General features: G+C 40.6%; 3 protein-coding genes across 4 annotated transcripts; all 3 read left to right on the plus strand.

Moving 5' to 3' along the window:
• Positions 1–327: 327 nt before the first annotated feature.
• Positions 328–6,303, plus strand: arhgef3l (Rho guanine nucleotide exchange factor (GEF) 3, like). 2 transcript variants are annotated; one of them, XM_054608495.1, is made up of 13 exons: positions 328–510; positions 872–920; positions 1,045–1,089; positions 1,658–1,714; positions 1,864–1,971; positions 2,055–2,213; positions 2,571–2,633; positions 2,786–2,882; positions 3,334–3,410; positions 3,612–3,869; positions 4,603–4,773; positions 5,267–5,459; positions 5,809–6,303. In XM_054608495.1, the coding sequence occupies exons 1-13, from the start codon at positions 473–475 to the stop codon at positions 6,054–6,056; spliced, it is 1,563 nt and encodes a 520-aa protein (XP_054464470.1). In that variant the 5' UTR covers positions 328–472; the 3' UTR covers positions 6,057–6,303. The 2 variants fall into 2 exon arrangements, with proteins under 2 accessions (XP_054464470.1, XP_054464471.1); XM_054608496.1 differs by having other exon boundaries at positions 1,048–1,089.
• A 954-nt stretch (positions 6,304–7,257) lies between these two features.
• usp21 (ubiquitin specific peptidase 21) lies at positions 7,258–11,510 on the plus strand. Its single transcript, XM_054608694.1, has 11 exons — positions 7,258–7,413; positions 7,872–7,928; positions 8,047–8,164; positions 8,246–8,360; positions 8,610–8,729; positions 8,823–8,887; positions 8,987–9,174; positions 10,033–10,111; positions 10,193–10,300; positions 10,546–10,660; positions 10,809–11,510. Exons 1-11 carry the CDS (start codon positions 7,258–7,260, stop codon positions 10,900–10,902), a joined length of 1,215 nt encoding a protein of 404 aa, XP_054464669.1. The 3' UTR covers positions 10,903–11,510.
• Positions 11,511–12,073: 563 nt separating this feature from the next.
• LOC129099319 (rho-related GTP-binding protein RhoA-C-like) lies at positions 12,074–15,365 on the plus strand. Its single transcript, XM_054608518.1, has 5 exons — positions 12,074–12,153; positions 12,554–12,709; positions 13,209–13,329; positions 13,428–13,558; positions 13,705–15,365. The coding sequence occupies exons 2-5, from the start codon at positions 12,554–12,556 to the stop codon at positions 13,876–13,878; spliced, it is 582 nt and encodes a 193-aa protein (XP_054464493.1). The 5' UTR covers positions 12,074–12,153; the 3' UTR covers positions 13,879–15,365.
• Positions 15,366–15,818: the final 453 nt, after the last annotated feature.

Raw genomic sequence — 15,818 nt, forward strand, 5'->3', positions numbered from 1 at the left:
CAAACATATCCGGGAAGCCTGAGTCTGAAACGCCTACCTGTGAACTTGCAATATAAAAAAAAAAAAGGCTAATCAGATTGTAAGAAAAGACTTTGCAAATGTATCTATAGTTGCTGATTCAAAAGGGTTCTTAATGAATCGTTTACTGTTATACATTTCTTCTAACTTCCTCATGTCAGAGCATATCAATTATTCCACTAAGGTCCTTTGGGTTGTAAAGGGTTATTTAAAATGAGATCTGTCAGAACAAGTAAGAGTTTTGAACCCTCCTCTGCGAGAGGAGCGGATACATGAATATGTGCAACTCTAAAGGATGTGGTCGGGTGAGATGAGGAGGAAGGAGTACACTGAACTCTGACGAGCTCCCTGCAAACAACTCTGTTACTGAAACGCAGAAGGAAGCGGTGTGAATGAGGATTATCTATACCCTTCTCTTGAGAAAGTTTAATGCTTCTGTAAAGATGCATTGAAGATGGACGTGGAAGAGTCTGGTGAAACGAGGACTTCCTGGTATGACATATTTTACATTCACCATTAACTGTTCATTCCTTGAGGTGCCACAAACGATATAAATGCTGTGATCAGACTTAGGCAGTGATTAACACGTATCCAACAGGATCATGTGAGCGGTACTTTAAGTTGGTATACATCTGGTGTCATGGTAACAACGCTTAACACTTTGATATTACAATAAAGTATCGTAAGTCTTAACCTTTTCTATCAATGAAATATTTTTGTATAACTTGAGGCAATATCTGCCGATTTAGACAAGTATGAACGTGCTACTAGGATTCATCCAGCTACTTTGGGTGGTTTATAACTAGTAATATAACATAACCGTTCATGGCTGCTTGGTTTTTGGCTTTTTTAGCACTGCAGTGTTGGGAGAGACGAACTCCATCCCCTGTGACCATGCTGGGGTAAGTCATTCCATCTACCTTATTTCTTTTACCTCCTTTTCTCTCAATGTGTGAGGGTGGGGGGGGCTCTCTTGCAAAAAAATAAAACAAGAAACTCCATCTCACTTACATTTCTGCTTTTTAGAAGAAGAGAAAACAAGACCCAGAACCTGTGGTGAGAATCATTGAGGTTAGTGACATCTGACATGCACCATTAAAACTGTGTTCCAGTGCCTCTACTTCATCTCCACGTCTGTCTGTTTCTCTCTGTAACTAGCGGAAGTTAGTCAACCTTACCTTTGTGACCACAATGCTGAGTGCAGTGTTAACAAAAGATGTGAGCTCTATGTTCTCTCTGAATGCACAAACCTCTAAATTATTTTTCCATGACATCTTGTCACATTTTATTTTTTTCACTTTTCAAGCTTACCTGCTTTACAGTCATCTTCATCATGTGTATCATAAACGCATAAACAGATACATTTTTACCACAGGTATTTTAATACATCTCACTCTGATTTTCCACTGAATGTACAGCTGATGTGGTTAGTGTGGCAGAAACAGGCAGACATCTTGTATTTTACTACAGAAGCACGGTTAAAACCTCCTTCCTCTTTGAAAGAGTCACACAGGAAATGAGAGATCTGCACCATGCAACATCTCACCCCTCTCGACATCTCCTCTTCCTGAACATTGTTATGTCTTTCTCAATCTCACCTAATGCTCACTGTGTTGTGTGACCTGTTGTGTTTTATCAGGATGAAGAGGAAGATGAGGAGGGTGAGATGATGTCCGAGCACATCAGGGATTCAGAGGTGAGTTGATCCTCTTTTGCAGTTGCCAGATATATGTTCAGGTGTTTTAAATTTGTTAATGTACAGCTCGTAATAGTTCGATGAATGACCCAACCTGAGACGCTTTGGAACCATTTTATTCAAAGTTTGTAATGTTGATTCCGTTTTAGGAACCCAGTAACAAAAGGGTCAAACCTGTGGTAAAGTCCAACAGCCTAACAGGTGTCATAACCCCGGTGAAGACCCCTGCTCTGAAACGCATTGGACAGTCTATTTCGGTAACAATTCACAGACACACTCATACCTGTTGTTATGCAAAATGAACCGCCAGTGACTCTCCACTTCTCTGCTCTTTACACAGCGGTCTATTAGTTTTCGCACGGAGGCTCGACCTTTGCCCCCGGCTCCCCTGCGCCATCGCGCAAAGGCCTCGTCGTATCCACGCCGGCGCAACAGCCAGTGCTGGAGTGACACTGTGGAGAGCCATGACCTCACTGCAAAGGAGATCAAACGACAAGAGGTGCGATGGGAAAGCCTGCTTAAGTGTAGTTCAGCTGCAGAAGCTTAACTTTCAGATTTTTGTAATATAATGCAATGTTTTTTTGTGGAGGGGTTAGTGGGTCAGGCTTCTGGGTTGTGTTTGCAGTGTGGGCGGGGGGGAGTAGAGCCTACTCTTAATGACGGAGAGGCAGCTCTACCCTTCACGGGCATTTTGAAAGAGGATGTGAGCTGGCACTCAAGGCTCAACTTCCTTTATTTAATAATCAGCTGTGAGAGCTCACGCTGTCCTTCTGTGTTTTCTACATCGTATGCGAGCGTGTGTTTGCATGTGTGCATTGCCTGTGCTTGCATCAACATGTTGGTGTTCATTCTGCAGGTGATCTATGAGCTGACTCAGGGTGAGAGACAACTCATTGAAGACCTCAGTCTGGTCAAGAAGGTACTTTCTCATTAAAAAATAACATTTGACCTCTATTATTATATATCAGGAAAAATTCAGCTGATTTAAGTTTCTAACGCTTTCTTACGCCTCTTTTGGTACTGCTTTTATTCTTTCTTCACCTTTGCCTTCTGGTGTCTGGGTGCTACCAGGTGTATTATGAGCCCATGCTGAAGTTGGACATCCTGACAGAGAGTGAGCTTGGGCAGATCTTTGGTACACTGGACTCTCTCATTCCTCTCCATCAAGGTAAACTGTCTCTCTGCTTTGCACTCTCCAATTATCAACCTTCTCATTTCATAATCATGTATACGGCAAGTAACGCTGAGTGAACAATAAATATTATCATTGGATGACTTTCACCATTTCACACTGTTCCGTCCAAACAAATGAGTCAAATAAAATTCAAATTTGAAACTGTCATATCGAGGGTTTTGCTCTACATATGTGATCGGTTTCTATGATAAAATGTATAACAGTGGACCACAAATCATTACATGATCATTAATTATGACTACAGATTTTTCATGTTTGCCATATGGTGATATACAGTATATGTTGTGAAGCCCTATAAGCAGGAGGTTGAATCTGTTAAATGTTCTGTTCTTCTGTCTCTGATCTGTAGTAACACTGTTTTTTATTCGGCACAGATCAATAAGAAATTAACAGATTGAGTGTTTCTATCTTTATTTCTTTCCAGATCTTCTGAGTCGTCTTGAGCGGCTGAAAGGATCAGAGAAGACAATCGGACAGGTCGGGCCTACTCTGATGAACTGGGTGAGTATTTCCATGGAAACCAAGGAATGAGAAAGAAGATGAGAAAAGGACACAAAACACTTTCACTCTCTATAGTTCCTGTATTTACTCTATTATGTCATTTTATAAACCACAGTCATAGAGATCAGTCTATGTGCATCTTCGCTTTAAACTGACTGCACATTTTTCACATCTTTGCTCCTCCCGTCTTCCCCTCTGCAGTTCCCTTGTCTGGAGGCCTATGTTACGTACTGCTGTAACCAGGTGGGGGCTAAAGCCTTGCTTGACCAGAAAAAGCATGAGAAAAGAGTTGAGCACTTCCTGCGTCTGTGTCAGGAGTCCTCGTTCAGCAGAAAACTGGACCTGTGGAACTTCCTGGATCTCCCACGAAGCCGTTTGGTCAAATACCCCCTTCTGTTGAAAGAGATTCAGAAGTGCACGCCTCCAGAGCACCCGGATGAGGACACATTGCCTGATGCTGTGAGTTGGTGTCCTACACATTCACGTTCATGTTATTCTAAAAGGTTCTGAATGATCTCCACATTGGATGTTTATGCAAAATGTGAGCTGCTTTTTAGATGGACCTGAGTTTCCTTTTAAATTTGCTCAAACTATGTTTCATTTACACTTCGTACACTTACACAGTAAAACCCCTTCTTGTTTATTGCTACTCATTTAATTATTTCCCAAATCTTATAGGTTGTCAGAAAATCAGCATTTGTCTGGCCCATTTCCTAATTATAAAATTAAATAAATGTTGGACATTTAGCCTTTAAAGGTTTTACAAGCTTATCCCCCTTATTCTTAAATTCCTCAGACTGAAGATGTGGAAAGTCCAGACACTTGTGTTTCCTTTTTAAATCTAAAATACTTTGCATATTGGCGCCTCCAAATGGCAGCAAGAGAAAATTGTTTTATGAAACATGAACTTCCGTAGTCAGTGATCCTGTGACGGGACATCATGGTTACCCAATTTGGCTGGTGTGTAATTAATTTATACCATTAAGACCAAGGCATTTCATAAGAGACAGCATGCTATCATAGTAAACATACTTCATATTTTACAAATATTTTACTTAAATACATAGAGTGAGTTAAATCCTATTCAGAACCCAACCTAGCTGTCAAATGGAGGAGATGGGACACTTTCTTCATCATCAAAATGACACATCAAATACATTCAATTTGTGTAAAACAACTTTGTTCTGTTCAGTTGGAGCTGGTCCAGAGCATCGTGGCGGAGGTAAACAAGAAGACAGGAGAGGCCGAGTGTCAGTTCTACAGGCGGGGCCTTGCATATCTCGAAGAGAGCCAGAGACTACAAGAGATCCAGCTGTCCCGCTTCCTGTACTGCCACGGAGAGCTCAAGAACAACAAGGGCCAGGTAACGGCTCTCTGTTGTTATGTTTGACTGCGCCAAAGATCCTTTGATTGACCTTTTGGTTCTCCTGACGTTGTTGATTTGTTTGTATCTTAACTGAAAAGGTCATTGCCTCTAAGACAGAATGGATCCATATATTTACAGACATTTGCTCCTCTGATTTTGATTGTAGGCCTTATTTAAATTAACCATGTATTACCATCTATTTTGAAAATGAACTTTGTAGCATCTTCTTCTTGTATTGTACCCTGCCAAAGGGTACGATACAAGACCTGTACCTAAATATCTGAATAATAGTTGATTTTTTACTTAAACTTTGTGAATGCCTGTTTCTGTGTGTGTGTGTGTGTGTGTGTGTGTGTGTGTGTGTGTGTGTGTGTGTGTGTGTGTGTGTGTGTGTGTGTGTGTGTGTGTGTGTGTGTGTGTGTGTGTGTGTGTGTGTGTGTGTGTGTGTCTCTGTCTCTGTCTCTGTCTCCGTCTCCGTCTCCTCTGTCAGCGGCTGCATGTATTCCTGTTTGAGCTGGCCTTGGTGCTGACTAGGCCGGCGGAGGACAGAGCGGGAGGTCAGATGTTCAATGTGTACAGACAGCCGCTGCCGAACGCCTTGATAAATCTGGAGGAGATCCCAGATGGGGAGGCTGCTGGAGGGGGCACCTTCAGGGGAGCCTTCACTGGAGGAAATGATAAAGGTAACATAAACATAGGACATATAATAACTATTTCCATTATGGATCATTATATTGATATGGACACCAGCTAATGGTCTACATTTGGAAGCTTCAACCAGCAGATAGTTGGTTTCCTTGATGAATAACTTAAACAATAGCACCACAGTAATGTATACATCATTATTTTAAGGTTTATTTATACGTTTTGTTTCATGCAGGAGAAGGGAGGGTTAAAAGAGATTCAATTTAGGCTCTAACTTCGTCCTTAGATTGAGAGAAAGCAATGCCCTTTCCCCCCCTTCAGTAAAAGTGAAACCTACTACCTTGCTTCCACTCAATTTCCTTTCTCCTCTCTGTAATTCCATCCCAGTGAAAAACTGTTTCCGTGTGAGCAGCAGAGGGCGCTCCAAACTTCACCCTTACTGCCTGCAGGCCAACGACTCCTTCAGCAGGCAGCAGTGGATCACCTGTCTGCGCCAAGCCATTGTCCAGTCGCGGGACAGGACCGCTCAGACCAGCCAGGCGCAGCTCTCCCTCCACCCTGATCCCGCCCTGTATCACATAGCCGAGCTCAGCCTCAGCTCGGACACAGAAATGGCAGATCATACCTGTTGCTGACGGTGTCATACAGATGATCAGGAGGCATGGGAAGTGAACTGGATATTGACACCAGAGAGAATAAAATAAAGACTGTGAAAGGGGATTGTGCTTAGACAGATATAGAATTACCTACATGGATTTTGTCTGTTCATGCATTTGCTGATGGATTGTGTGATTGTGGTGATGTTTGCTGTACAGCTTGAGAACAGTATTACTGAATGTGGATTTACAATGTAAAAATTGTTTTTTTTAAATAAACTGACATATAGAAGTTTTTTAGGAACTCATTGCACATACACACAAGTCTAAGTATAGCCAACCAGATCTACAAAGAAAAGATTAGTGATGATTATCCTCCCTCCATCCTCCCCCTTTCTCACTCCCGCCCTCTCTCCCCCTCTGACACTGGCGACAGGGCATGGGAGGGAGATAGACTTTCAGTTCTAGCCTACCGACACACAGTGAAACAGTAGACGAGCCCTTATGCATTTTTAACAGCTCAGCAGGGGATGGGAACAGTTTGGTTGGGACACTTTGTTCACAGATAGAGTGGCCAAGTGATCAGGTGAGTCCAAATGGCTGTTTATTTGCTAATGCTGGAATGTTTATCAGGAATTACTTGCAAACTAAATTGGTTTGCAAGATTTTACTCTTAACCTGTGGAAAACAGCAGTGAGACTGTAGATTTTGCTTTGATAACAACTCAAAACAGTTGTGAGATTCTGCATACATGTTACAAGTTATTTACTTGACTCTTTAATCAGTGAACACTTGAGATAAAAGTCTCTTTTTTGTCGTAGATATGTACCCTGACGCTGATATGTAAATATCTAGATTCATTGTGCTCTCTGACAGACCTTGACTTTCCGAGCTGACCTGCGTGCTGTAATTATGAGAGAAAATTGCTTATGTGGATCAACTCAACCTATTCAAGATAGGGATTTACCTTAAGGGGCTGCTCAACAAATCAATACTATTCTTGTTCCCCTCTGCTGTGAAGGACAAACTTCATCATTTGCCTGGAAAAAGAGAGGACTCTTTCTCTCTTAGCAGCTACCATCACGTTCTGCTGAACTTGACACTGCATGTGGAAAAAGCTGAGGTGGTGCAACCTTCCCAGTTTGAGGTGCAAATCGCCTTGCTTTCATTTCTTTGGGACCCTCTTCTATCTGTCACAGAATAAGTGGAACACACTGCTGAGGTTTTCCAGTAAAATAGGATGCCCGGAGCCAGTGGCGTCAATGTTGAGGGCTCTTGTGAGGCTCTGTGTCGAAACCTGGTCTCCCAGAAAGGCCTCCAGAGAGAGACGGCCGACATCTCCCAGTCTGTTCTCTACACCTCACTGATGGGCTTGCTTCTGGTTACCGACAACGAGGTGTGCAAAACAATTATAAACCTTCAATTTATGGTCAATCCTCACAGTCTGGATGTCTGGAAAGTTTGTTCTTAACGTAGAATTCATGGGATACTCATGAGACAAACCTAAAAACAGACAGGGTGAGATTGTGTAAAGTAATTAATGAAGAGTACACACCAACACACGTGTTTAAGCACCTGTCAGCACTCCCTCGTCTCTAATAGGATGAATGCTTCAGGCAGACCTCCTTTTAGCCTCTCTTGTTTTCCTAATGGGATAAGAAGGCTAAATCTGGTCTAGCAATGCTGCACACAAAGATAGACCGTAACATGTCGTACAGACTTTGCCAGGGGTCAAATATTAGGGCACACATGCAGTGTAAACCAGTGTTTACAGAGTAAACAGGCTGTATTGTTGCAGATGTAATTGATCAATAGTTTGGGTCAATAGCTTAATCAGTTCTCTTTATTTTCCAGAAAGAGCAACTCTCCATAGGAAGTGGAAGGGTTGGCCTTAGAAACATAGGAAACACAGTAAGTGCTAAATGATCCAGTAATGTGCTTTAAAGAAGTCCTTTAATGAAATACATTTACCATAAACATTTTTGTCATGAACATGCATGCTTTCTGCTATACTCTGTCTCCAACATAGTGTTTCCTGAACGCAGTAGTCCAGTGTTTGTCTCACACACGTAGCCTACGGGACTACAGCCTCATCATGTCCTATAGGGCTGAGAAGTTCTCCAAAGAGGAGGCCAAGCTCATGGAGGGTATGTTCCTCTCTCCTGCTGTTACCTCCTCTTCCTATTATGTTTCCATCTTTCTCATTGCTCCCCTTCTTCCTGTTCAAGCTTTCTCTCAGGTGCTGTCAGGCCTTTGGGATGTAAATGAAGGGGACACAGTTGTAAATCCACGACAGTTTTACAGTATTTTTAAAGAAGCGGTTCCTCACTTCAGTGGATACAGGTGAGAATATAGATGTTTCTATTTCCTTAAGGGTTAACTGCATCTTTCCATGAGACTTAAATGCAGTGCAATACAATATCTACTTCTGTGTCATCCCCACTGTTTCAAGACAAGAGAGGAACTGTGACTATTTAAAATTAGTTTTCCTCCTTGCCACGAGTATAGATTGGTTTTGAAGTTGAGACTCGTATAGAAATAGCTTCCTGTATCAGTGACACAAAGACGTCTTTGTCTCTGTGTTTAACCCAGTCAACAGGATGCGCAGGAGTTCCTCAGGTTCCTATTGGACAAGCTGCACACAGAAATCAACCGCAGACCCTATGTTCGACGAACAGGAAAGGAGCCTGAACAGAAATGTGCCAGATTTAGGTTTGTGTTTATGTAGAAAACATTCTGTGCTTGAATCTTCATGTCCTTCATGTGACCACATCACACTTTCCCTCGTCTCTCGTCCTTCCTTAGAATTTCAGAGGAGGCAGCTGCCATGTGGAAGAAGCACTTGGAGAGAGATGACAGCAGAATAGTCGGTGAGAAGAGCAATCCAGTCCTGGTGATCCATCAGACTCATCTTCATCATACATCCAATGAAGGCAACCCACTGATAATTCTTTCAACCTTTCTCACAGACCTGTTCTCAGGCCAGCTGAGGAGCTCGCTGCATTGCTCAGTGTGCTCCCACTACTCCAACACTTTCGATGTGTTCTGTGATCTTTCGCTACCGATCCCCAAGAGGAGCTCTTCTGGGCGGGTCACGCTGAGGGAATGCCTGGACCTCTTCTCTCAGGAGGAGAAACTGGACAAGGAAAACTCACCAGTAAGTTAACACAGAGCGCGCACTTACCAATGGATTACAACACATCAACAACGTGTCTCTAACTTTGGGGTCAAAGGTCAATGATGCAGACACGATTAACTAGGTATGGTTTAGTCCAAAAAACTAAATTTCTATCTATCTGTTACCTGTACTTTTTGCACAATTTAAACATCAGGGTGAAAAAGAAATACAGGAATTGATCATCAGTAAATATGTGCAAAGGGAGGAAGGAAGCCAAAGAGCGTATACAGTGTCAATACAAAACAAGTAATCAACAATAAAATATAATCATAAATATCAGACAATGCAAGAAAAAAAAACTCAGCAGAAGAGAGAAACATAAAAGTGGGAGCTTTTAACAGAAAAGATGAAAAACAGATACATTATTTTTATTTTTCAACTGACTCTTGTAGACATTGGATTGGATTTCAAATTTTTACAAGGAGAGGCACCTCCATATCGTGATATAAATAAAAATCCTGGTAGGATCTGAATGAAGGTGTGAATTTATACATAAACACATCTGTAAAGGTATTGATGTCATACATTGATCCTACATTTAATTTCTTAAACAAACTGAATACCATTCGTAAGTACTTTCTTGGAATTTAAAGTGTCATTGAAATGGATGGAAAGTAGGGTGAGTTAGTATCACACTAAACATTATTACAATAATTTATATATGGATCAATTAAGCTGTTATACAAAGTCAAATAACAAGAATAGCAGATAACACGTTACTCAATGTTCCAGCATTTGTCATGGACTGTTTTGTACTGGGATTTTGCCTAAAATAGAACTTGTGTAATTGCAAATGTTTGGAAAATGTATATCTGTGTGTTTGTTTGTGTCTTTAAGATGTGTGAGAGGTGTAACAGGCATACAGAATGCACCAAGCGGCTTTCCATCCAGAGGTTTCCCCAGGTCATTGTTATCCGTATCCTTGACAACAACTTGAAATATTAACCTTACAGTAGTTTTTGTGTAGGACGTTATGATGCTTAACAAGCTTGTTCAGATCTGAACCGCTTTACGACGTCACGATGGTCTATTAGTAAAAGCACAGTGTACGTGTCCTTCCCACTCACCAACCTGGACCTTGGACGCTACGGGCCCGTCGACTGCGGTAACAAAACCAATTCACCATCCATGCACTTTCTCCTTTTACTTGCTTGAGTTGACCCTTGTGGGTTGTTAGATAATCAACCCATTAAAATACAATATAAGATAAAAACAGTGACATATTGGCATATAATCATCAGCTAGTCCACAGTAGATAATACATGATTTCTATAAGTAAATAAAATGGACACAACACAAGTTATGAAGAATGGAACAAGTAAGTCATAATATCTATGTATGTCTCCACAGGCCCAGTTCTGTATGATTTATATGCAATATGTAACCACGCTGGGACGGTGAACATGGGCCACTACACAGCCTGCTGTTCAGACGAAAATGGTTGGTGCTTCTACAATGACTCGAGGTGAGGCTCACCCTGCACCCAAATTATTGTGTTTTAACAAGCAATGCCCTGCAATCTGCTACTTACAAAGCCCACTGTGTCTGTTTTAAAACGCATATATAAACCTCTAGCTGTTTCTCATTATTACTCTCCATCTACCCAACTACAGTGTGACTCCAGTCTCAGAGAACCAGCTTCAGACGAATCAAGCATATGTGCTGTTCTACCAGCGCAGCAACAGCACCGCCACAGTCAGGAAATAGACCTGAGACTGGTTGAGCCAATCAGCCAATCAGAGCATCTTTACCTCCAGTGTCCATAGAAACAAATGGAAGCAGCATTGCTGTAACCCTGGAATATATGAACAGCTCAATCTCAGTGAGCATGCCTTCAAATGAACTCGAAAGAGGAGGAAAACGAAGCAACACTCACTTTAAAGGGGGCTTGAAGAGGCGATCTCCCTTCCTGAGTCATGAAGATGCTTTTGAAGAGTCTCAGTGAGAGAGCTGAGAAAGCTCAGAAAGACTGCAGTGCAGCCTTAAGAGTCTCTGTGCCATACTTGTCTGGCAGGAGTGAGCGGTGTACTTGCACATGATGCTGAGCGCTTTATGTAAGATAATTGTGAGTCATGCTTGCGATGCAACATAAACTCAAATATACAAAAATAAATCTTGGGTGGAATAGAAATTAGGCAACATTTGATGACTCAATTGTGACATAGGATTTCAATATAAGCTACAATTTTGTGAAATTGTACAGTACTTAAACTCTATACATAAATATCTGTAGCCAATACTATATATATGCTGTCATTTTATGCTAATCTCCCTACACATGGAGAGTTGGCCATAAAACATTAAAATGGGCTATATTTTTCCTCTACTTGAATTATAATTTCTATGTTTATATTTATATATGTATTTATATATATATATGTTTTTTTTTTTTTTTTTTTTTACATTTGTCTCTATGACTTACAATTGAAAGTAGCCTATTGCATTATTGATTTTTGAAGCTAAATAAAAGACTAATGAAAAAGTGTGATGATAAGGCTTGAACATTTCATGTAGTTAATAATAGTTATTATTATTCAGGTTGTTGTAGTGTTTGAATATATTACTAATATGTTAATATGTATTAAGGTATATATATACAGTACCAGTCAAAAGTTTGGACACACCTTCTCATTCAACTACTTTGAAGAATCTAAAATATAAAACATATTCTGGTTAGTTGAGCATTTGTTTGTTTACCACATAATTCAATATGTGTTCCTTCATAGTTTGGATGTCTTCAATATTAATCTACAATGTAGAAAAAATAAAAATAAAAATAAAGAAAAATCATTGAATGAGAAGGTGTGTCCAAACTTTTGACTGGTACTGTATATATATATTTAAGGTAAGTAAAGGTGCCGCAACCGAGTGACGTAGACACGCGCATGCGTAGAACAAGTGGGCGGAGTTTTCCAATCGGTCAGGAAGAGGAGAAAGGCGGACACAGAACATCAAGAGGTAATCTTACTCAGCAATAGCCTTTAAACATTATGCCTATTGTTTTTTCCAGTCACTAAAGCACCACAGCAGTGCAACGAATGCTGCGGTTACAATTACAGACAGAATACACAGAATGACAGTATAACAAAACACGGGGAACACCGTTAGCTCCGTGCTAGCTAAACGTAGCAGGTTTGACAGGCCCGGGCTAACGTTACACTGCACAGCCCTCAGCAGGAGTGGTAACACAGCACGGAAATAAGGAGCGTTTACACCCTCTACCCTCGAGGAAGCCTTCACGTTTGCTATTGAGGATGTTATATTTGGGTGTTTGATGTTAGTAGAGAGCACGTGAGTGACTTGTGATAACCGTGTATAAAAGTGCCTCCTTGCATTGGACTTTTTTTTTTTTCCACAGATGGCTGCTATCAGGAAGAAGTTGGTGATAGTTGGTGATGGAGCATGCGGGAAGACCTGTCTGCTCATCGTCTTCAGTAAGGACCAGTTCCCAGAGGTCTACGTCCCCACTGTGTTTGAGAACTATGTGGCAGACATTGAAGTGGATGGGAAACAGGTGAGACACATTTTAAAGGTGGTGCAGAGACTATGATTATAACCACATATTTCCCCAAATGTTTTTTGAAATTGGTAGTTCCAGTTTGACCTTCACTAGAAAAAAAAAAAACTTCAGCGTAATGAACATTGAGTGGTAGCCATTGCTATTGTGAGAGTCTTCATATGTTCACCAGCATAGGCCATCACTTTTTTTTTTTCTCTGCTGTCTTCCTAATTAAAGTATAAGAATAATGTAAAATGGGTACGCTTCATAAAATAAGATAATCCTTTATTAGATTACATTTACAGGATTACAGCAGCATAGGGTATAGTGCAAACGAGTAGTAAAAAAATAAGTAAAGAATCCACAATAACTGAAATATTATATATACAGATAGAATAACTATTTACATAAACTCTCAATCTTGTAATTTAACTCAACTTAAATGCTCAAATAGCCCTGTTTACTTATCCATTATTGATGCTTCTGTCTTACATGTATCTCTCTCTTTTCTCAGGTAGAGCTAGCACTTTGGGATACAGCAGGTCAGGAAGACTATGACAGACTGAGGCCTCTCTCCTACCCCGACACTGATGTTATTCTCATGTGCTTCTCTGTAGACAGCCCTGACAGTTTAGGTATTGTCTTTGCAACATTCACACCACTATGTATCAAACACCTTGTGATTGTGAAGTATGTTTCTAATTACTACATTCTTTCTCTTTACTCGTTGTAGAGAATATTCCAGAAAAGTGGACCCCTGAAGTGAAGCATTTCTGTCCAAATGTTCCAATTATTCTGGTGGGCAATAAAAAAGATCTGCGCAATGATGATCACACCAGACGAGAGCTTGCCAAAATGAAACAGGTCAGTTTTCTTGTTCAAAATATGCTGGATTTTGCAACATTAACCTTTTATATAAAACCAGGAGAGATGTTATCTATCAGGTTGTAGCAGATAGTTTTTCTTTCAAAAGTTCAAATGTTAACCTTCTCTCTGACATGTGTCTCCAGGAGCCGGTTAAATACGAAGATGGCAAAGAGATGGCGAACCGCATCAGTGCCTACGGCTACCAAGAGTGTTCTGCCAAAACCAAAGATGGTGTGAGGGAAGTCTTTGAGATGGCAACTAGGGCAGCACTGCAGGCCAAGAAACGTGGCAAGAAGTCCAACTGCCTTCTGTTATAGGCCCTGGGTGAAGAGGGAGCTGCCTTCAAGCACAGATAGATAGGGCAGCTTCCAACGAGATTTGACAGGGAAAAATTGGGGAGGGGCCAAAAAACGTTTTGCAAATGCTCAATTTCTTATTAACCATTTATCCTCAGCAAATTAAAGCAGGTCTTAAATTATTTGATAGGCTCCTACACCTTGGTCCTCGGTCTATATATTGGATTATGTGCCATTTTCCTCTCCTATCAAAATAACTTTCAAATCTATGAGCAGGTGGTGAGGAGCAATTTTCAGTTGAGTAGATGTAAACAGGGTTAAAATGTGCCATGATGGGAATGAAGAGAGAAGGGTCCTTACCAGGCCAAAGACAATGGGGAAAGGAGAGAGAGAGACAGATAAAGACAAAATACATGAACATAGAATTGGTTTGAATTAAGACCATGTCGAAGTGGATTTTACACAGTAGTGCCTTGAGAGCAGCGGTCAAGAAGAGTAAGTTGTGGAGTTAGGGATTCATAACTAAGATGTGGTATTATTGTGTCATTGATGGTGTCCACACATCACATTTGTGAATGCTTTCCCCCTGTCATTGGCTTTGCTCCTTCAGGCCCATATTTTGACTCAGGCGCTATGCAGGGGTATGCCTAAACTAGATTGTATGAGATATTTTCCCATACTGACTTACTTACCTGTACTTTAGAGAGTGTGTGTGTGCGTGTGTGCAACTGTATGGTGGTTTGCTTTCTCCAGTGCAGGTCTGCATGCAGTGAATGTGTGTATATTTTGTGTGGGTGTGTATTAACATATGTGTCTATGTACTGTATGCATGGAAAGGTCTACTGCGTTACTGACCTAACCCCCTTGTTTCCATGCCAAAGTTACCCATGATGGCCACATTTTATGGCTCAGATGGGTAATGGAATTAATAGCTACTCAGAGTGACATAAAAACTTTCACTTGACTGGAAGGCATTGTACTATATCTAGAGGCACAATCAGGTTAAACATATGAGTTTTTAGGACCTTTTTTGTGTGTACCAGAGATTCATTTGATGTGTTAATCAGTGGGTCAAATCATGAGTGGTGTAGTTGATGAGTTGGATATTCTTTCAGATAGACGATAGGCTTATCTTATTACTATAATGTCTACCATGTACTGTATGTCTTACATGGCTTTGTAAGGACATGTTAACGTGTATTTCAAATTTGCCTTTTACTCAACTCCTTCTTTAATGATATTGTCATTATTGTACTATAACTTTTTATCGTAATTTTCTTAGTATATTTTAATCAGTTTACTTAATCCTGCTGTTATGATCAGCTTTTGTCAGTTAAATGATAAATTGTAACCGTCGTATTGTTTAGTTAATTGAAGTTAAAGCTTGGGGTGCAAGGCTGAAATTCTTTGGAGATGGGCCTTTTTTCTTTTCTTTTTTTTGTATTGTGATATATTATGGTTTTTGTTTATGCATTTTTTTCCCCTCAAATAAAGCTGATATTAGGGTTTTTCTGTTGTAATGTATTTATGTGTTCTTTCTATTTATTCATTAATAACAATGGCGCCTCTGAATAGTTTCCTCTCAATAGTTCCTGGAAGTTAGCAGCGTATACTAGCACCCTCCATAAAGCTGCAGCAGAATTGACCTTTTGTGATGGACTTTTAAAAGGTAAGACGTATGATAAAGTATTGGCTTTTTACTTGAAAATATTTTATTGCACGTACAGTAACAAAGATAGTTGCCTAACTCTAGTATCCTTCAATTCACCTGGTTCACTTCACCACATGGCCTATCTGCTCGCTCTGTGTGTGTGTAGTCGGAGGAGCTCAGACCGACAGTGAGCAGGGCAGAGATGTGCAACACCAAAACATAGTACTAAAGAGTAGCACCAATTATGGCAGGGCTCATCAATACCCCGATCTTTAATAATTTAGCACCAGGGCCTGTTTAATGTTGTGGT

This window comes from Anoplopoma fimbria, chromosome 12 (assembly GCF_027596085.1).
Source record: "Anoplopoma fimbria isolate UVic2021 breed Golden Eagle Sablefish chromosome 12, Afim_UVic_2022, whole genome shotgun sequence".
NCBI classification, from domain to species: Eukaryota; Metazoa; Chordata; class Actinopteri; order Perciformes; family Anoplopomatidae; genus Anoplopoma; species Anoplopoma fimbria.